The 18,195-nt window shown below is 43.0% G+C and overlaps 1 protein-coding gene across 1 annotated transcript in view; it reads right to left on the reverse strand.

Annotated features, from left to right (window-relative positions):
* Positions 1-890: 890 nt before the first annotated feature.
* PLOD1 (procollagen-lysine, 2-oxoglutarate 5-dioxygenase 1) overlaps positions 891-18,195 on the reverse strand; it is a 17,773-nt gene continuing 468 nt past the window's right edge. The window contains exons 2-20 of the mRNA XM_010179258.1: positions 18,153-18,194; positions 13,557-13,648; positions 12,914-13,050; positions 11,516-11,679; positions 10,921-11,033; positions 8,931-8,994; positions 7,708-7,805; positions 7,271-7,372; positions 7,024-7,155; positions 6,624-6,745; positions 5,843-5,947; positions 5,269-5,394; positions 4,323-4,464; positions 3,671-3,784; positions 3,329-3,394; positions 2,876-2,980; positions 2,375-2,521; positions 1,936-2,061; positions 891-1,695 (exon numbers count right to left, since the gene is read on the reverse strand). Of these exons, the coding sequence (XP_010177560.1) occupies positions 1,540-1,695; positions 1,936-2,061; positions 2,375-2,521; positions 2,876-2,980; positions 3,329-3,394; positions 3,671-3,784; positions 4,323-4,464; positions 5,269-5,394; positions 5,843-5,947; positions 6,624-6,745; positions 7,024-7,155; positions 7,271-7,372; positions 7,708-7,805; positions 8,931-8,994; positions 10,921-11,033; positions 11,516-11,679; positions 12,914-13,050; positions 13,557-13,648; positions 18,153-18,194 (2,153 nt within the window). The 3' untranslated portion in view covers positions 891-1,539. The remainder of the gene's footprint in view (positions 1,696-1,935; positions 2,062-2,374; positions 2,522-2,875; positions 2,981-3,328; positions 3,395-3,670; positions 3,785-4,322; positions 4,465-5,268; positions 5,395-5,842; positions 5,948-6,623; positions 6,746-7,023; positions 7,156-7,270; positions 7,373-7,707; positions 7,806-8,930; positions 8,995-10,920; positions 11,034-11,515; positions 11,680-12,913; positions 13,051-13,556; positions 13,649-18,152; position 18,195) is intronic.

The following is an 18,195-nucleotide window of genomic DNA, read 5'->3' on the forward strand; positions in this document are numbered from 1 at the left end:
GGCTTTAATCCTTTGGTCATGCTAAGCGTGTAGCCTTGGAACTGACCCAAAACAGCATGGAAAGCAGCAGAAAAAGCTCTATATCACTTTCCTGGGGTCCATTCAAATTGTGTACCGTTCCCTGCCAGAGTTTATATGTCTAAAGCTATTCTGCCTACATTAATGTGACCCACCCTAGATGAAAGGGCTCAACATCTGACAATTAGACAGTAGAAGCTGGAGACTCAAGAGAACTAAGAAAGTTTTTTTTTTTCTTTAGGACAATCATGATGTGAATTTACTGCTTGTGAAACATACTGAGGTCTGGCACACCCAGAGCCTCACGGTGTCTGATAAGCAGAGTAGGAATCTCACAGGCAATGCCAGAAAAGGTTTCTCCCACTTCCCTCTTTAACAACGGGTCTAAGTCTAGACAGACTTTTACACCTACCAGTTCACCACAATCTCTCGGCACTTTCCCACCACTCACTTCTATCAGCATTGACCTCCCTGGAGAAGTGTCTGCAATGGAGTGTTTTGGTTTAGAATCTCAAATAATAGAAATGCTGACTAACGACTTCCTCTGCGTACCAGAGAACAGCTCTTTGATGGCCCATACAAATTAGATACAAAGAAAATTATCAAAACAATCTCTGAGAACTGGAATGAGGCCACCAAAGACCACTGGGACCTCTGGGTTGTTATCCAGAGACTGATTAGAGCTTTTGACAACTTTAACATGGGATAGAACAGAGACAAGTCAGCAGTGAAGCTCTCCTGACTTATCTAGATGTTTTCAGCCTTCCCTTTCTTAGATTTTTTTCTACACATACTGAATCTACACATGACCTGAATCTGTCTGGGTATGCGTGCTCCTTTTAGCTATCTTTTATCTCTGCTCTAATCCTAGAGGTAAAGTACGATCAGCAGACTTTCCTTTAGCTAACCAGAAGCACCTATATCGCCACTGCTGCTGCTCTGAACTTTGTGATATGCTTCCAAGGACTACAAAGAGGTAAGGAATCAGATGATCTTCAGGCTCTTATTACCGAGTTTCATCTGGTATGACATTTAACTGTTACGACTCCTGGAATCAGCTCCCTGATTGGCTTATATTTGGAACAGGATCCAGGAATTATCGTCTAATGTACAGTCCCACATATGCTGTGGATGAAAATGGGCTTCCAGCTTCTCTGAGAGAGAACGAGCTTGTGACTTGACTCCAAAAAGCTGGATTTCCAGTCCAACAAAGCATTTTTGTAGAGCCAACCAATCAGTGAAGGTTCAAGTAAATCACATTTCCAAGAAACAGCTGATGAGGAGCACAATCAAAGATGAAGGCACAAAATCTCCTTCCAAATTCTACAGCAATATTCCTAGATATTACCTGAAGTATCAGAGAGGGAGATCTTCCAGTAGTGGAGTCTTAAAATATTGTTAAAAATCAATATCCAAATAGCTTTGATCAATGCCTTAGAAACTCTCAGTAGCATTCCCTGTTTCCACTCAAAGTCAGCAGTGAGCAGGGCCAGGAAAAGGGCCTCCCTGTGAAGCATGGCTCTAGGGGTCAAGAAAGGACACTGCGATGTAACGGGTTCCTTTGGTGGTTGGAAGACCTTCATGATAGTGCGTCAGGCGTCCTGGATGCATAAGGGTCCACCCCTTCCGTGGAGCTCGAATGGAGCAATTGTAGCGCAGGAACCGGCAGCCTCCTCCCTGATGGAAACAAAGCAAGACACACATCAGCTTGGTAAAAGCACCTCAGAGAAAGGGGCTCTGCCTTCTCCAGGCAGCATTTCTCAAAGCAGGAGAGGGTGCTTGGGGAATCTCCTGTGTTCTGATGCAACTAATTGCAATCCTTAGTGTGAAGAAGCCAGATAGGGATAAGGAAAGGGTTTTCAGCTGCCTGGACTGCTCAAGAGGCTGTACAGAGTTGCCACATTGGCAAACACTTACCTCATAGTCTATTCCAACTCGGTTCAAAGCAATGTTAATGGTAAAGGTGGAAGCATCATGATGCGGCATTAAAGAGGGCTGCTCATCAGGTTTGTAGCGAACTACAAAGGCCAGCTCAAACTGAGTCTGCAGGAGAGAAGAACAAAGTGCACATCTGTTACAGGGCTACCATAGTCCATGGCTACTGAGCTGCAGAGCAAGGTGTAATATTTGAATTGCATCCCACTGCTAAGAGAGAAAGGCAACAATAAAGCAAGAGAATGTCATTGGGAAATTGCCTATTTCCTGATGCATATATTTATGTCATACTACAGGGTCAGCTCCTCCATACTGGGAAATAGTACACATACTGCTAGATGATTCCAGAAGTCTTTTCACACAATTTCAACTGAAGGAGGTGCTGAGCTGACCACGAGTTTTGATGCTAAGGCATACATACCTTGGTATAGTATCCTGGGTACAGTTTCTCTGTGATGGGTGCAATATAGTCCAGAAGAAACTTGTACCACTCTCTTTCAAAGCCAATTTGGTTCATGTGTATGTCAATAGTTGGGACATTCTCATAACCTCCTTGTATTCTGCTGTCCTGAAATTAAATCACAAAAATACCCATGAGGATGGGAACCTTGGACTTCAGGACTGAAAAGTGCTTGCTTCTGGTAACTACAAATAAATGCGACCTTTATTTATCAGAATTTCCAGGATGGAAAACTCATTTCAAACAATAATTAAACTCTAAGGTAAAACAATATTACCATGAGAAGCACTGAACATTGTAGCTTCAGAGGACACTAAAGAGGACTCATAAAAATCAATTCACATTTAAGAACAGGGGCGAAACCACAGAGTTTATCAGGAACAAAATTAGAATATTGCCTCTAGTTTCCTGCTGCCACCCAGTATGCATGGATAATGCATAAAAAAATCTGCTTTTTCTTACCGTGTTGTCACCAGTGGACCACTGGCCATAATGTTCCATTTCTTCCACCAGCTCATCACAGGCAGTGTCAGTGAATATGGGGAACCAGTAAACATCTGGACAGGGCTGCGGAAAGTAGACAGGTTAGAATAGCAGAAACAAGGACAGGTGCTTGAGGCAAAAGGAACAAGACTAAACTGTAGATTGAGTCATTTTAAGTGGAAAGTAAGTAAAATATTGAGGATAGAAATTTGTCTTCTGATTTATGTGCCCCTCTACTTAGGAGAGCTGCAGATGCACTTCTAGAAGAAAGATTTGTCTCTAAAAATACTTTCCAGGTCATATTTCCTCTGGATTTGAAAGACTACAAGTTCATGCTGAACTCCTTATTCCTGAAAATGACAATAGTGATAATACAAGCATTGTCCTGATGCTAATCTCCCATTCTGATAGATAAGAGTGATGTTTTCTTACCGTTTCTACCAATTTCCCTTTCAGAGCTGCTGTGTAATTTTCATGGATGTACTTTTCTTTCCAGTCCTGCAGTTAAAAGATAAGCAAACCAGTCATTTCTGTGGGGCCTGGTTAAAGAGGCGATGAAAGACCAGGCACTCATGCAGCAGTATTGCACAGGCTTTGAATATTCAGATGTTATGAACCACATAAAAATTTAAATTTCCACATAAAAATTATGCTCCTCATCCCACCTGAAAGACATTGTTATTACAAAGCCTGAACATTCCTTATTGGTGAAGCTAGTTATCAGATCTTCCCATGCCACATTGCTAAGCCTGCTGAGCAGGCAAGTTATCTCACCTCAGGATTGCTGAATATTTGCCAGAGGTCATTGTGGAGGTGAGTTGTCTGATAATTCTCCAGGGACAGTATGTGTCCAAACTGATGCCGATTTGTCAGGTACATGAAGACTCCCTGCAGAACAGAGGGAAACAATCAAGCTTTGTTTTCAGGTCTCACATTTCTGTGAGCCACTATGAAATATAAGCACTGGAGAGTTCTTCAATGATGATAGCTCTGCCCAAGTTGTTAATTTACTCATTCTTTCTCCTGTGGGCCTCCAGTTTAATTTCCACCCTGAGTATAAGGAAGTTCGAAAATTTATAGTCAGGGCCAGTAATTCTGTGTCTCTTGTGAGCCAGGGTTGGAAGCAGAGCAGAGCAGCTGCTGTGAGATTATGTTCTTCCTTCTTCTTACCCTGTCAACCCCATTTAGTACAGCCCTGAACAGGCCCAAGAACAAAAATGTTATCTGCATTTAGTGGTCCTTGACTCTGTGTGGTTTCACAGCAAGACAGAAATTCCACACTGTTCCAAGCGTGCATAGTATTGAGTAATGCCAGTTCTTCCTGTCCCATGCCCCGACAGAGCTGAATGCCTTGAAACTACTTAATCTTGTCACCTCCATCCTGGCATGCAGTTCTCCCCTGCCAGCCTGCCTCTCCTCGACTGACCTGATTCCGAACGTTGTGGCAGAAAGCCATGTCGGCATCCAGCTTGCCACTGCAGAAGAGATCTCCCTGGTCAAGCTCCGACCGCAGAGCCTTGGCTTTGATCATGTAAACACTGCTGATGTAGGGAACATTCCAAAGCCCACTGAAACAGAGAGGTAGGAGAGTAAGACTTGAAGTATCACTAAGAAAGAAACTGCTGAACTTGACGGGATGGCAGGCAGCACTGCAGTATCAGCGAGGCTTGCTGAAATGATCCAACAAGAGGGAGAAACCATACCAATAGGAATTGCTATTCCAGGAAAAAAAGATCACTTGTGTTGCTGAGAGCTTTTAAGCTGCACAAATGCTAGTCCACTGCAAAAGCAATTAATTGCTACTGCGTGTTTCTGCTAGGGACATAATTCATGGCTTGAGTCTGTTCCCAGAGAGATCAACATATTTTTTCCAGTGATTTAAAAAAACAGAACCAGCCAAGAGTGCATAAGCTGATTTCCAGCATTTATCGCAAATATAATGGCCTAAAAAACCAAAACAGTTACCTCAAGAATATGAACGAACCAAGAATTACATTTTGTGAATTGTCCACTCAAGGATCACCTGCTATTTTATGAAAAATATCTGATAGAGATTAAACAGCATTTTTTTTGGATTTTAAAGATCACATTAACTATAACATAAAATAAGGTGAGGAAACATGACACAAGTAAGATGAAGTGATTTCAGCAGTGTCAGGACTCTCAAAACCTTACTCTGATCAGAAGAAAACCTGCCCAAAGTATGTTATGATCTCTGCTCAGGGGAGAACATAGAGCAGCTTCCAAATGGGAGTACAGACTTCCTTTCCTTTTCTATACACAAAGACAGTTGTGCTCTCTGGTTCTTTGCCATTAGCAGTAAGCTTTACATTTGAGGGATTATATCAGTTAGAAGGTGTCTGCATACTTACACCCTCCGCCTTTGAACGATATCCACATAATCTTCTGAGCGGGCATAGTACCCATCAGGGCTCAGTGCTCCCCAGAAATTTGACCACAACTTCTCATGACGGCTTACCAGTGGGGCAATCACCAGCCTGTGAGCACAAAAGAAAAATGAATTGCAGGACGGGATGTTACCACAGGAAGAAAAGGAAAAGCTTTACAAACCACAGGACCGCAAGAGTCAGATTCTCCCTCACTCACAGAGTTGCTGCTTCTGTTAACTGTCAGAATAAAACTCCACAGAAGAAAGGGCAAATATGGTCACAATCTTCTACCTAACTGTGCCCTGCAGCAAGCCTCTTAGAATCTGATTTGTTCTAGTGACTACATAGTCAAAACCAAGGATGATTTATATCCATTGTCTAAAATCCATGCATTACTACAGTAAAAAAAAGACCAAATAAGAAGTGTTTGTATCTCTGACACAGTTTTCCTAGTGCCTTCCACATCTCAGTAATTAAGTAAGTGATTCTTAATAAGTAAGAATTCATTGTATTCCTCGTGTGAAACATGACCAGGTTCTCAGACCAAAGAACTCACTTGTTCTGTTCGATCAGGATCCTTAGAGTCTCTGTGTTCTTCAAAACAATCTCAGCATCCAAACTAAAGTAATAGTCACAGTCAGGATCCTTTCTGCACAAATCCCTATAGCCAGAAAACAAGAAAAAAACATGTCATAATCCTAGAAGAGAGCAAGACACAGGATAGAACACCAGCAATTGCCTCACCTTGTAGACTAAAGGTTGTCTTCTGGGTATACAGAGAAGTTCAGTTTAATGTAACAGCCCAGAAGGCTGGCATAGTACAAGCACATCAGATTCAGTATCCAATAGCACAACACCGTGTACCAAAATCACATTTAGCAAATTGTTTCCTCTGCTCACACTGAAGAGACTCCCATCCATGGTCAGTCCAAACCCAGACCTGAGCTCAAACTCACACCTCCTGATCACAGACAGGAAGACACACTGCCACTAGCCCTTAGTTCTACTACTACACTCCTCTTTAGAGGTACAGGGGCATATTCTTCATGTTCTATGACTGGGCTTATAGACTGCTTGATAAGGGTGGGAGGTACAGGGATATCCTTCCAACACAGCAAAGGACCAGTGAGAACTTGATTTCTGAAACTGGGGAAATGGAGCTAGTATTGAGGCTGACAGATAATAGGCATGAGGAATTAATGTTAGGAAAACTGTAAGAGGGTGACTGAAAGAACTGAAGCATGCACTTGATAGTGAGAATACTCAGAAACACTGGGCTGCCTCTATTTGGACACAGGATGAGTCTGCAAGCCGTCATGTACGGCCTCTTCACTTACATGCCCAAGTTACGCGCCTCAGCATTCTCCACCTCATCATCTGGTCCAATCACTTTGATGGCAAGGTATTCTTTGCCGTGCTCTTTAACAAAAGAATCCACCTGCACCAAGTGATGTTGCTCCTACGTCAAAGGAAAAATAAGAAAAAATAGATAAGATGGGCTTATCCCAGACTGCTTAGCCTCCTGTTCTTGAAAATGACAAACCAGATTAGCAACAGTTCTCAATTCCACATCCTTACAGCTGGATCAAGCTATTTTACAGGGGCTATTGCAGATAAGTACTGGGATTACAGAGCCTGAAAATCTAGTTGAAAAGGTTGAAAAGGTACCTACAGTACAGGAGGAGGTATACATTTTCCCTGCATTTGCTAAGACTATCACAGGTCAACTTTACTTACATGGTTGTGAATGAAGAGTTGGATTCGCTGCTTTGGGTAATGAAGGTTACGAAGTCGCAAGAAAAACTGGGAGAGGAACGGGGTGGGCTGCTCAATGAAAATGCCAATGAGAATCATTGGCAATCCCTCATCCTACAATCAACAAGAAGAGGAGAGAAGTGGTGGCTCAGGTATTGGATCAGACACGTAAGACCCCATTGTAGTTTTAAGATTCATCTTTACAGCTTTGAATACACATCAGCCCTACCTTAAACCCTGTGAGGCTTCGCAGACCTTCATCACACACAGTGCAGCCCGTTTCATATGTCCATATTTGAGGAATGTAGTTTCCTAGGTAGTTCAGCTGCAGCTGTAAAAGGCAATTTGCCATGTTACGCATTACGGGGCAGGGAAGTTTCTTTGCATCCATCCCCAGTGTAAGATCACATTTCATCAGAACTTCATTTACCGTCTTGTTGAGCTAAAGAATCTAAGAAGTATGACAGCCTAAGGGTCTAATTACATGCTGATCTTTGAACAAGACCCATCTAGCTGCTATGGACCTGGACCGCTTATTGTTTCTCAAATGTAAATGTACACAGGGAAAGTCAGTATCAGGGAAGACAGCAATCTGATACGCTGTAGCCTAAAGGGTCACTTTGCAACAAATATGTACCAAATCTTTCTCTCAGGTCGCCCACTTACCTTAGTGGGTCCATTTCCATGAATCACCACAGGCAGAGTGTCATATAACAAGTTTCTTGCTCTCACTCGTGCATTTTCAAACTTCAGAACGACCTCATCTGGAAATGACATTGTCATCATGTTATCAGAGGAAGACTTTTATTAATAAATAACAGTACAATGCCTCGTTTCTACTGAACTGCTGAAAGATGAAAGCATGGACGTGGATGACCATGCAAAAGTAGTTTAAGGGATACAGACTGCATCTAGAAAGGAGAAAAATGATCCCACGAGGTAACAGGAGTATGGTTGGGAAGCTGAACAAGGAGTACAGCTTGCTGGGCTGACAAATAGGCCTTCTACTGGGAACAAGCAGAAGCCACACTGAAACAGTCTTTCAAAGCTGGCATTGACAAACTGTGGTGTGAGGAACAGCTATTGATGGCCAGGGAGGATTCAGGCCCTTCTCACCTAACCATTCTGTGCATCTGCTGTCTCTTTTTTCACCCCAGACATGAGGCATGTGGCAGAGATCATCCAAGATATCTCCTCAGCATAACCACACAAAATCCTTTGGAAAACAGACTAGTATGGATACAAGCTCCAGTCTTTCATTCATATAATGAGCACAGGACCCCAAAACTATATTGTCATTATAATTTTTTACCTGACTGGAATAAAAATGGAGTGGTGCAAGATTATCAACTGAAAACAATAGACAGCAGTGTCAGGAGAGTATGCTAATTGCTTTTGCCAGGACTAGCAAAATCAATCCATCAATCTGCAGGTCAGGTCAGAAGCCTGGTACAGTCAGTGAGTGCTCACAGGCAGTGTCTGGCTGCATCTCACCTTCTCTAGCATTCCACACACAGTTCAGAAGTGGGAAGACAGGCAAGCCCCAGGCAGGGTTGTGTGTTATTACTTGCACTGAAGCCCCTCCCAGTTTCAAACCCCAAAGCTAATGCAATCTGACATGGTTGGAGATCAAAGTGGCAAGGAAGTGTAAAATGGAAAACCTGACCTGCAATCCCCCAAGCAAAGAGGGGACTGCAATGAGAAACTAGTTGGTCGCAGTGGAATTGCAAATAAATCCCAGAACTCTGGCAGAGCGTTTTTAGTGAGGCTTAGTCTGCAGGGACAAGAATCTCTGAAATTCAATCCCTTCAGCCACAACACAACTTTATTTCTGGTGTCAGCATGCAGCTGCATTCCAAGAAGAAATGAGCTTCCTTCTTCCACCTCACCTAATGCTCCATTTAGGTTTTGGAAGATCCGGCTTCTTTGGTCTAGACTTATGTTGATACTTTCCTTTAAAAGAACAAGATAAATAACGTTAATTAGAACACAAGTGGACATCCATTCTTTACAAGTGAGAAACCCTATGCTAAGACAAGATATATCACATTCCTATAATCACTTCCATGCTCTCCAAGCTCTGAAGTCTAAAACACTCCCAGCTAATCCTCATTTTCACTTGAATGTGAGACAATTTGTCATTTTCTAAAACAATTTAAACATATTATATTAGGCAAAACACCACAAACAAATATTTTAAAGCTGCTGTTGTGCCGATAATAATATGCAGCATATTATGAAGTACACATGTGGCACAGTCATATAAAAACCACATATATTATGCAGGAATGTCAAGATAGCAAAAACATCTGCTGTGAAGACAGCTTCTTGCTGTCTATCCACAGGGCAACCGTTACCCCAAGTGTCGCCCCAGGTACTGGTGTCAAAGCAGAACACAGTAAGCGTGCAAGGCCAACTTGTGCAATCTTTGTTTTTATCCCCTGCTGCAAGTCACACTCTGACTGAATTTCTGTCAGACTAAAATCCAGCTCTGACTTAACAGTCAGTGTCCCTCCAGGCATCTATTAAGATTGATTACTGGAAAGGACAGCAGGGTGCTAACATCCGCTGTCTGAATGCCAAGTCAGTGGAATTACTCAGCTCTTGCGTGGCACGGGGCCAGAACTACAGATGAGAATATTAAAGGAACTGTTCATGTTAAAATATCATGGGTTATATTCAGATTTGGCAAAGGAAAAAAGTGCAGCTGTACTGAATTTTTTACCAGCTCTGCTGCTAAAAAAGTGAAACTTCTTCTTTAATCAGTCTGAAAGCAGTTTCCTATTTCTAATGCTGCTTCTTGACTGTATCGTCACAGTTGACTTCCTAGTTCCCATGCATTTGTGCTGTCCCTCAGGGACAGGCTGCACTGCATAACGCAGAAGTGGGCAGAAGAAGCAGAACAGAAGCATGATCACCCGGTGGGCTGGATGACTCAGACAGTGCACCACACGGTGCTGGAATGGCAATGATGCTTCCAGGGTCCATTCCAGGTTGCTGTATGATGTTACGTGGCATGCTACACAGGCTGACAGAGATTTTGTCAGCCAGGATCTGAAGGCGTTTGCAGAAGTTAGTGGCAGCCTTTTTCTTGAGCAGGGGAATCCACTGTGATGTCTACAGTCTCTGTCCTGTGGCACAATGGAGGCTACAGGGCTGTGAGCCTTTGTCCTTTTCATCACCTCAAATCTGGCACTTCACCTGCAATGTACTTCAGTGGTAGGCTGGATATCTCTGAGTCAGCACTGCACTCTGCAGGAGGATACACACTTAAAAGTTTGGGTTTCACATTCCCTGGGAGGAGGCTGGCTAGTTCTCAATAGTTTTAAACATCAGCACATACAGATACTGGTGTGAGTTTCCAGTAAGACTTGTTTTAAGACACTTATCTTCCCACTCACATTTTAAGCTTAAAGATAAAAACTGCTAATAACAGAAGAAGGGGGTAGTGGCTGAAATGCAAAATTTCAGAAGAAAAATGCATAACTAGATATACCACTGGCCTTTTTCACATATGGATGCCAGAGCAGTAATTAATGGTCAATACGTATGTGAGGGTAGATTTAGACTAGATATTTGGAAGAAATTATTTACTGTGAGAGTGGTGAGACACTAGAACAGGCTGCCCAGGGAAGTTGTGGATGCCCCCTCCCTGGAAGTGTTCAAGGCCAGGCAGGACAAGGCTTTGGGCAACCTGGTCTAGTGGGAGGTGTCCCTGCCCATGGCAGGTGGGTTGGACTGGATGAGCTTTCAGGTCCCTTCCAACCTGAACCATTCTATGATTAACTTATTTTACTGTCAACAAGGATACTGCACTGAGTATTAACAGCAATACTTCTCAGACAAGCCCTCCTAACCCCAAAAGCTAGCTACACCTACTCTTTTTTCTGGATCCAAGAAGACATTCGTATAGAAGAGCTGGTCACTGTCATCATCCTGTCCTTTCCACTCCTCCACAAGCTTCTTCAGGTTTGGAGCATAACCTATGAAGCCTGTGGGAATAAGTACAAAGAGATGTTTCAACCCATACAACCAAAGGGAATACTCCTGTATACACATACTCTCACTTCTTTCACACAAAGTCTCACTCCACTCTGTGTTGCTGCAGAGATACACCAGCTTTCAGCAAAGGCATGTATAGACTGCACTTCCCAACATGGAATGACACCAGGATCAAACCTGTAATCTCCAGCATCAGAAAAGCTCAGATACCCACACTCTGAATGGAAGGAGAAGGGACAGGGAGCAGGTTCCTATCCTCTACAGGGTACACGACTACGTCTCCTCCTGTGGGTACAAACAGGAGCGTTGTTGGTCTTTCCATTCTGGCCAGTTATGCACAGGGCTCCTGTTTGCACCATCTTCTATAAAGATGCTCTCCACACCTCGTCTCTTGCTACTGCTCCCAAAGGCCTTCCAATAGGAGGAAAAAGCTGACAGAAGTTCTCAGCTGAAAGAAGGCTCTACCTCTTACCTCCAGAGCCCAGGAAGCGCTTTCCATCTTGCACCTGCGGGTACTTGGCTTCCAACTTTCTGTCAGGATAGATGTAGTTCTCTGCTGAGAACACCACCTTGCTCTTAGCTTGTTTGAACTTCTTCAGCAGTTCTCTGGGGCCCGAAGCAAAGAGTACATCATAGCTAGAGCAAAAGGCAGACAAGAAAAGGACAGAAAGGAATGGAGTCAGGAAAACATGTCAGCGTGAAAAGTTTCTAGAAACAGCTAATTCTTTAGGAATCCCTTTATTTTAGTTCTGCTTCACAGTATTAAATTTTCTACCATAATTATTGCTAACTAAAGTGCAATCTTATTCAGATTGGAAGACGTTACTTCCTCCTGCAGAAGACTGCACACTGGCTTGGAGCAACTTACATACATTTGTATTTTTACAAAGTTTTCACTGATGACAAAAACAAATCTTCCAAGCTGCAAAACCTGCTAATCTCTTCTTGCTTTTCTCCTACTTGGAACTGGGGAGCCCTGGTGCCCTCGCTGTTTGTAACAACTTTTTAGTTATTGCAGGAAGGATTATTCTGCCATTCCTTTCTAGATTTAACAAACTCACAGGTCATGCTTTTTACATCTTTTAGAATCCTGACACTCTGCACTGAGCTCCCTGCAAATCATCAGGAGGAACCTATACTGGACATTAGTCACTGGATGCTGCACTCCAACCGCTATCTCTTCAGTACTGGGTAGAACTGACTAATTCCCAGGCAACACTCCCAGAATGAGACTTGCATTTTCTGCAAGAGGATTTGCATACTTCAAACCCATTTTGGTGAGTGAAAAAGTTGCTCATTCCAGAGATTAATCATTCCCAACTTCTGTAAACACATGTAGACATTCAGAGCTGCAAAAGATGATTTCCCTGCCACGGCAGCTACAGACATATACAGGGAATACAGCCCTGCCAGTTGCTGGGCATATGAAAAGACACTGAAACTCCAAACCACCCTCTTCCTTCTTCACATTTCTCTGGCAGACTAATTATTAGCTCTCAGGATTGTGTTGCAGCCTGCCTCACCTTGTAAAACAAAATTCTGGTAAGAAAGGTCTGACTAGATCTGCAGAATTCGTCTGCTCATTCTTTGCAAACAGAGGCAGCCAAATTCCACCCTGGCAGACATAGGTATAACCCTATCAACTTTATGCAAAAGTTGGAATAAGCCTGTTCTGACCAGACCTTCCCAGCTGCCACGGATGCAGCTCTGAGCAACTCTCAGGCAACTGCCGAGAATTCAGGGGGAAAACAAACAAACAAACAGAGGAGGTCTGGATACACCTTCCAAAACCTATCTACTTCACAGTTAATTTCTCCTGTCTAAGCAGCCTCATGATTCAGTTCATGGCAAATTCTTTCCAACTCATTACCTTTCCACAAAAAGGATGATCAAGTCTTCCTTATCCGCGTACTGCTTCAAAGCTGATTTCAAGAGACGGACCTTCTGCCCACCTCCTGCTGGCTTCTTGTCATCTCCACCCTGCCATTCCTCGTCCAGCCCCAGCACCTAAAGAACAACAGGCACAGGGTCTACTGAACAGGTCACTTTCCCAGCAAGACTCTCAGGAAAGGACCAGAACCCACAACACTACTCATCTTGGTAACTCTCAGGGCAAATCACAACAGAAAAACAATATCAGGACAGATGGACTAGGCATATACGCCAGTCTTTGAACCATTCTCTGGGATGGACAGTCAGAGTAAGATGCAGCACAGTAACAGTGCACTCTCAGCAGTAGGGACAGAGGCACACTCTGTACTGTGTGTTTTGACACTGCAATGGAAAAGTGCCATGGGGCTTCCCTGAGCAGGAGTTATGGATCTCATCTCAAACCAACACTCAGGATAGAATAAGAGACTGCTGCAGAAATGCCCCAGTCACGGTATTTTTCAGCCAGCTGAGTAGGTGTGTCCTCTCTTGAGCTTTTATTTAATCACTTTTTGGCCAAGTCTTATCCATTCCACACTTCAAAATTCCCTTTGACCGGCTACCACTGAGGCTGCTGGCATCACCTGGACTTTGTAGTTGAAGAATTGGGCTGATCTTCTAAAGCGTAGGAATCCCTCAGTCTGCTTGGTGGCAACAGTGAGAACCAGCAGGTTGTCTGCAGACAAGAAAAAGCACAAGAGACACATTGAACTTGTGTTGTTTTCCCAACCAGATGTTCCATACCTAATGAAGAGGCTTTACTGTCAGATACTGAGCCAAGGCAGGGATCAAGAGTCTTAAAGGTACTTGACAGATTTTACAAAGGGAAGTCAAAACCCAACCATTGAGAAGCAAATTACTTTCCCAGTACATTCTTTAAGTTGATAATGAATCCAGCAATAGAATCCAGGAGTGCCAACTTTTGCACAGTCACTGCTGTTCACGGACACAGGTTATGATCTGGTTTATATGACACTGATGGATGTCCATGTTCATTTTAAATCACACAAGGGAGGTAGTCTAGCTGTGGAGCTACCATATCCTGCTGACCAGAAAACAGCTTGCTTACACCTCACCCATTATCTCTCCACTGTACAACATCAAGCACTATAGGTATTCTCACTGTCCACAAAGCTTTAAACTCAGGATGAAAACCAGCTTCAAATCCTACTTACTTGCTGCCTGGATTTTCTTGGCACCAACTCATCAAAGATTTGTAGAGGGAAGACAAAGAAAGTGTGGACATAACCAATGTTTTAGGAGAGGAACTATCACAGGGGACAGACCGTGGCAAAGGTGCCCTCAAATTCTGTTGTTTGAGGGAAGAACTCAAAACTAACTGCAGCACAAGCAAGACTGTTCCTGCGCATCAGAGATTCGAACTTGGTTCTGGGTATAAAATGAGAGGTTATGTAAAGATACAATTTCATTGCCTGAATTATGAGCTAGAAAAATAAAATACAATGTATTAAGTGGGTTTTTGCCCTGCTAATGAAAGCTACAATTCTCTTCTCTCACATAGAGTATGAAGGAAATTAAACTTGAAGATAAAAACCAGAGCTACTACAAAATGACCACTTGGAAGTCATCCATTTACTGCAATTGGCTTCCTGTTCCCCACAGAGTTGCTTTTTTGTCACTCAGCATTGACTGGGTGTAGAGAAGACCAAAATTAGGCTGAATGCTGTTATTCCCTCTCCATGGCTGCTCCAGTTTTCTACTGCATTCCTGAGGTGTTTTCCAGGTTTTTTCATATATGCACAATGTGAATTTAATTCTGCCGTAACTTTCATTTACATTCTCCCCCAAAACTTGATTTTCATTTCCAGCTCCTTAAAAATGACAAAGCTAAATCCTGAAGTTCTCATTTAGAAGTTTCTCTATACTACCACTGGAATATGATTTTTATGTGAAAGCTTTGGTTTCTTCATTGTAATGGTTAAATACTACACCTCATCTTAACATTTTTGCTTCAGTAGGAATTTGTATAGGCTTTGGCAACAGAGTGCTTAAATGCAAATCCTGGCCGTCCAATTTTTACATCAGAAAATACCAGGAAAAAGTGAAAGCACATTTTCTTGGCTTGAGCAGGCTTCTTTTGGAACAATGATTTTTTTCAATGGATGTACCAGATACATCTTCCTACTGTACCCAAACTGATATTCTGTCTGATCTTAGAGAGGAAGGATCTAGGAGGTGGAGTCCTAGATAGACCTGACAAAGGCAGCAAAAGTCAAAAATAAGTGTAAGACTCCAAGTTAGGAAGAAAGAGGATGTTCCTAAGGAAATTCCTAAAATCACTCACCTGCATCAGAATAAAAAGAGAGATTGAGAGCAGTCACTATAAGGTCAGCTCTAATTGTATTTTGTTAGACATTCACACAGACAAAGGGAGAGGTAAATAACAGAATACAAGAACTGTACAAATGCAGGATTCAAAGGCAGATCTTTACACATATGATGTGCATTCCTAATCCAGCTCCTCCAGCACACTCCAGTTCCTTATGTCCCATCCAGTCAGAGGGTGCAAACAAACAAGTAAAATATGTATCTCCTCAGGGAATATGTTAAAGCTATTACAGTTTCTAGCCACACGAGCAGAAAACCAGGGCAGCTTTATTGGATAGCTCTGAGCTCGTGGTTTCTGAGAAGATAAAGATCACATTGCCAATGAAGAGGGGCGAAAACGTGGGCTTGCCAGAGAGGAATGTAAAGATAAACATCAAACTCTAGTACCTGAGAGGAGAAAGCATATGATAATGATGAAAGAAAGAAAGAAAAGATCCCAACTGCTATGCAATTATTTCAACCTGAATTCTCAGGCATCTGACATTAAATAAATCACTAATTTTTTTTCATGCTGCCACCCCAAGAAAGCAACAAACTGTTTATGATATGACTGCCAGAAGTTTGCTGGACAAGATGCCAGAGCTAAAGCCTCACACAGATGAAGAGAAAGCAGCGTGACATTTCTGAGACAGAAAAGGTTTCACTGTGCAGCGTGTGAACTCACTGGAGCATGGAAAAGACAGCACAGAGACAATTATCCTCCCCAGCAGAATCCCAAGTTACAGATTCACTTCTCATTACTGGTCTGTGGGGGCAGGACTCAGAGACATTAAGCTCACTTTCTGTTCTGAGAAATCTCTGCAGTAGCAAGAGCTTTCCATCCCAAGAGACACTCCTCCAGTCCAGTACTAGAAGCTTGTACTGAACTATGCTGCCTCTGCTCCTTCTCCTTTAACTCTTTTTTCTTTTTCTTGAAGATTTTGCTGGTGCAGCTGACAGGTATTTCCAGAGACAGAGCAGTAAACCCTTTTAATTTCAGTGCCACATGCAGGCATTTTAAAACCTCCAAAAGCAAATTTATGCTTCCCTATTTTCCATGTCCCAGTTACTTTTCATATATAGAAATGGCAGCCTATTCTGTTAAGCTGGGCCTCCTGGGCCCCGAGACTCCTTGGGCCATGCTGACAATTAGAAATCGCATAAACACATCTAATAATGGTATGACTGCAAAATATGAACACAGTGTGGTTAACGAAACAAGCACTGGAGTAGGAACCAGGGGAGCTGGACTGTACTGCTAGTTGTGCTATGCAACAGCAGCCAATCTTCCTATCCCTCTGTTTTTCCACCTGCAGAATGATAATAGAGGACATTTACCACTTTTGTGAGGTTTTTTGAGCACTACAGATGAAAAGGATTCTGTAAGGATAAAGCAGGAACTCTGCTACCAACATCACAGTGAAATGACCAGTAGACTTCTGACTTTTTACAACAGTAAAAATCAGGGACAAGATGAGTTCAGTAACAACACATTTTAGTTATTTACTTCTGCCCTGACTCAATAGGGAAGGCACAGCTGCAGCTGCATTTTAGTTCAAGGAATAAATTTATCCCTAGGCTGTGCTTTGGGAAATCTTACGGTGCCACTTCCTGTTAAGAGAGTGTCCAACAAAATACCATTAATACCGGCATCAAATAGAAAACATCAGCGCACAATTTCATAGCGGATAATATAATGTCTCTATTAAAATGACATTCATGAAAGTTTGGGTTTTTTAAAAAAAGATCCAATTAACTACAAATAACTATGCTTAGAGCTTTTGCAGAGATCTAAAAGAGCATACAAAAGAGAAGATAAGTATCATTATTCTCATATTACTCTGCAGAAGCTGAGGCACAGAAAAGGTAATGCATTCTTTCTCCGAGCCATGCCAGAAGTGGTGGGTTCAGTTAATTCCAAATCCCTCTTCCAAACCAGCACACATAATTATCTTTTCCCAGCACCCAACTGTGTATCGCTACTGCACTCTCAAACTTCGCTAAAACCAGGGAAGATCTGAGGTGTGTAAGGAAGACAGGATAGCACAGATTAATTCCTTACTTATATTTGTCTAATAGTTATCCTAAATAATGTTAGCTTTAGTTATGCCACTATAGCTAAAGAATTCCCCTTCCAACACTCCTATGGATACACATGAACTGTATTAAGTAATATTTATAGTAAATGTAAATACAGCAGAATCACATATTGTGAAGGGAAATATTCTAGATAACAAGATGAAATCTCCTCTTAATTGCCACTTCTCTAATGAAGACAGAGATAATTATCCAAACTTCTTGGCAGAGTGACAGTGTGTGAACCTCTTTGTTAGCAGGGTTGACATTCTGTAGCTGCCCTAATCCTCTGCTGTTCCACCAATTATTCTTCAGAGCATCTACCAACTGTTTATGTGGGAATAGATTGATGTTATTTTGGGATCCCGGATCTTAGGCCACAGTGTGACCAGCGTGGGATCAAATGCTCTCTGTTACCTAATTCTTGACCGGTGTAAGTTCAAAAGCAGGAAGGGCTGACCCAGGTGGGATGCAAACCAAGGCACTGTGAGTGCTGGGATGAAATGCTGTCCAAGGCTCACTTCACACAACTCAAGAGCTGTGAGTGCCTGTCTGTTAACTGAGCCGCTCAAGCAGCATGTGCGGAGGACACCCACGCCAGAACAAGGCAGCAGGCTCTGGATGCCGCCCGGGGGCTCAGACTCTGCAGCGAGCACTAGTCCCGGGTCGGGCAATGCCTCTGAGCTGCAGTGGGGCGCTAAGGACAGCGGTGGCACCACCAGCTTCTCGTGCTGCCGGTCCCCCCGCCTCCGCCCCGGAGCGGACCCCACCCTTACCTTCCTGCTTGGAGGCACCGCCGCCCTCCGCCCCCAGCAGCGC

Source organism: Mesitornis unicolor, unplaced genomic scaffold, assembly GCF_000695765.1.
Source record: "Mesitornis unicolor isolate BGI_N332 unplaced genomic scaffold, ASM69576v1 scaffold34562, whole genome shotgun sequence".
In the NCBI taxonomy this organism is placed as follows: Eukaryota; Metazoa; Chordata; class Aves; order Mesitornithiformes; family Mesitornithidae; genus Mesitornis; species Mesitornis unicolor.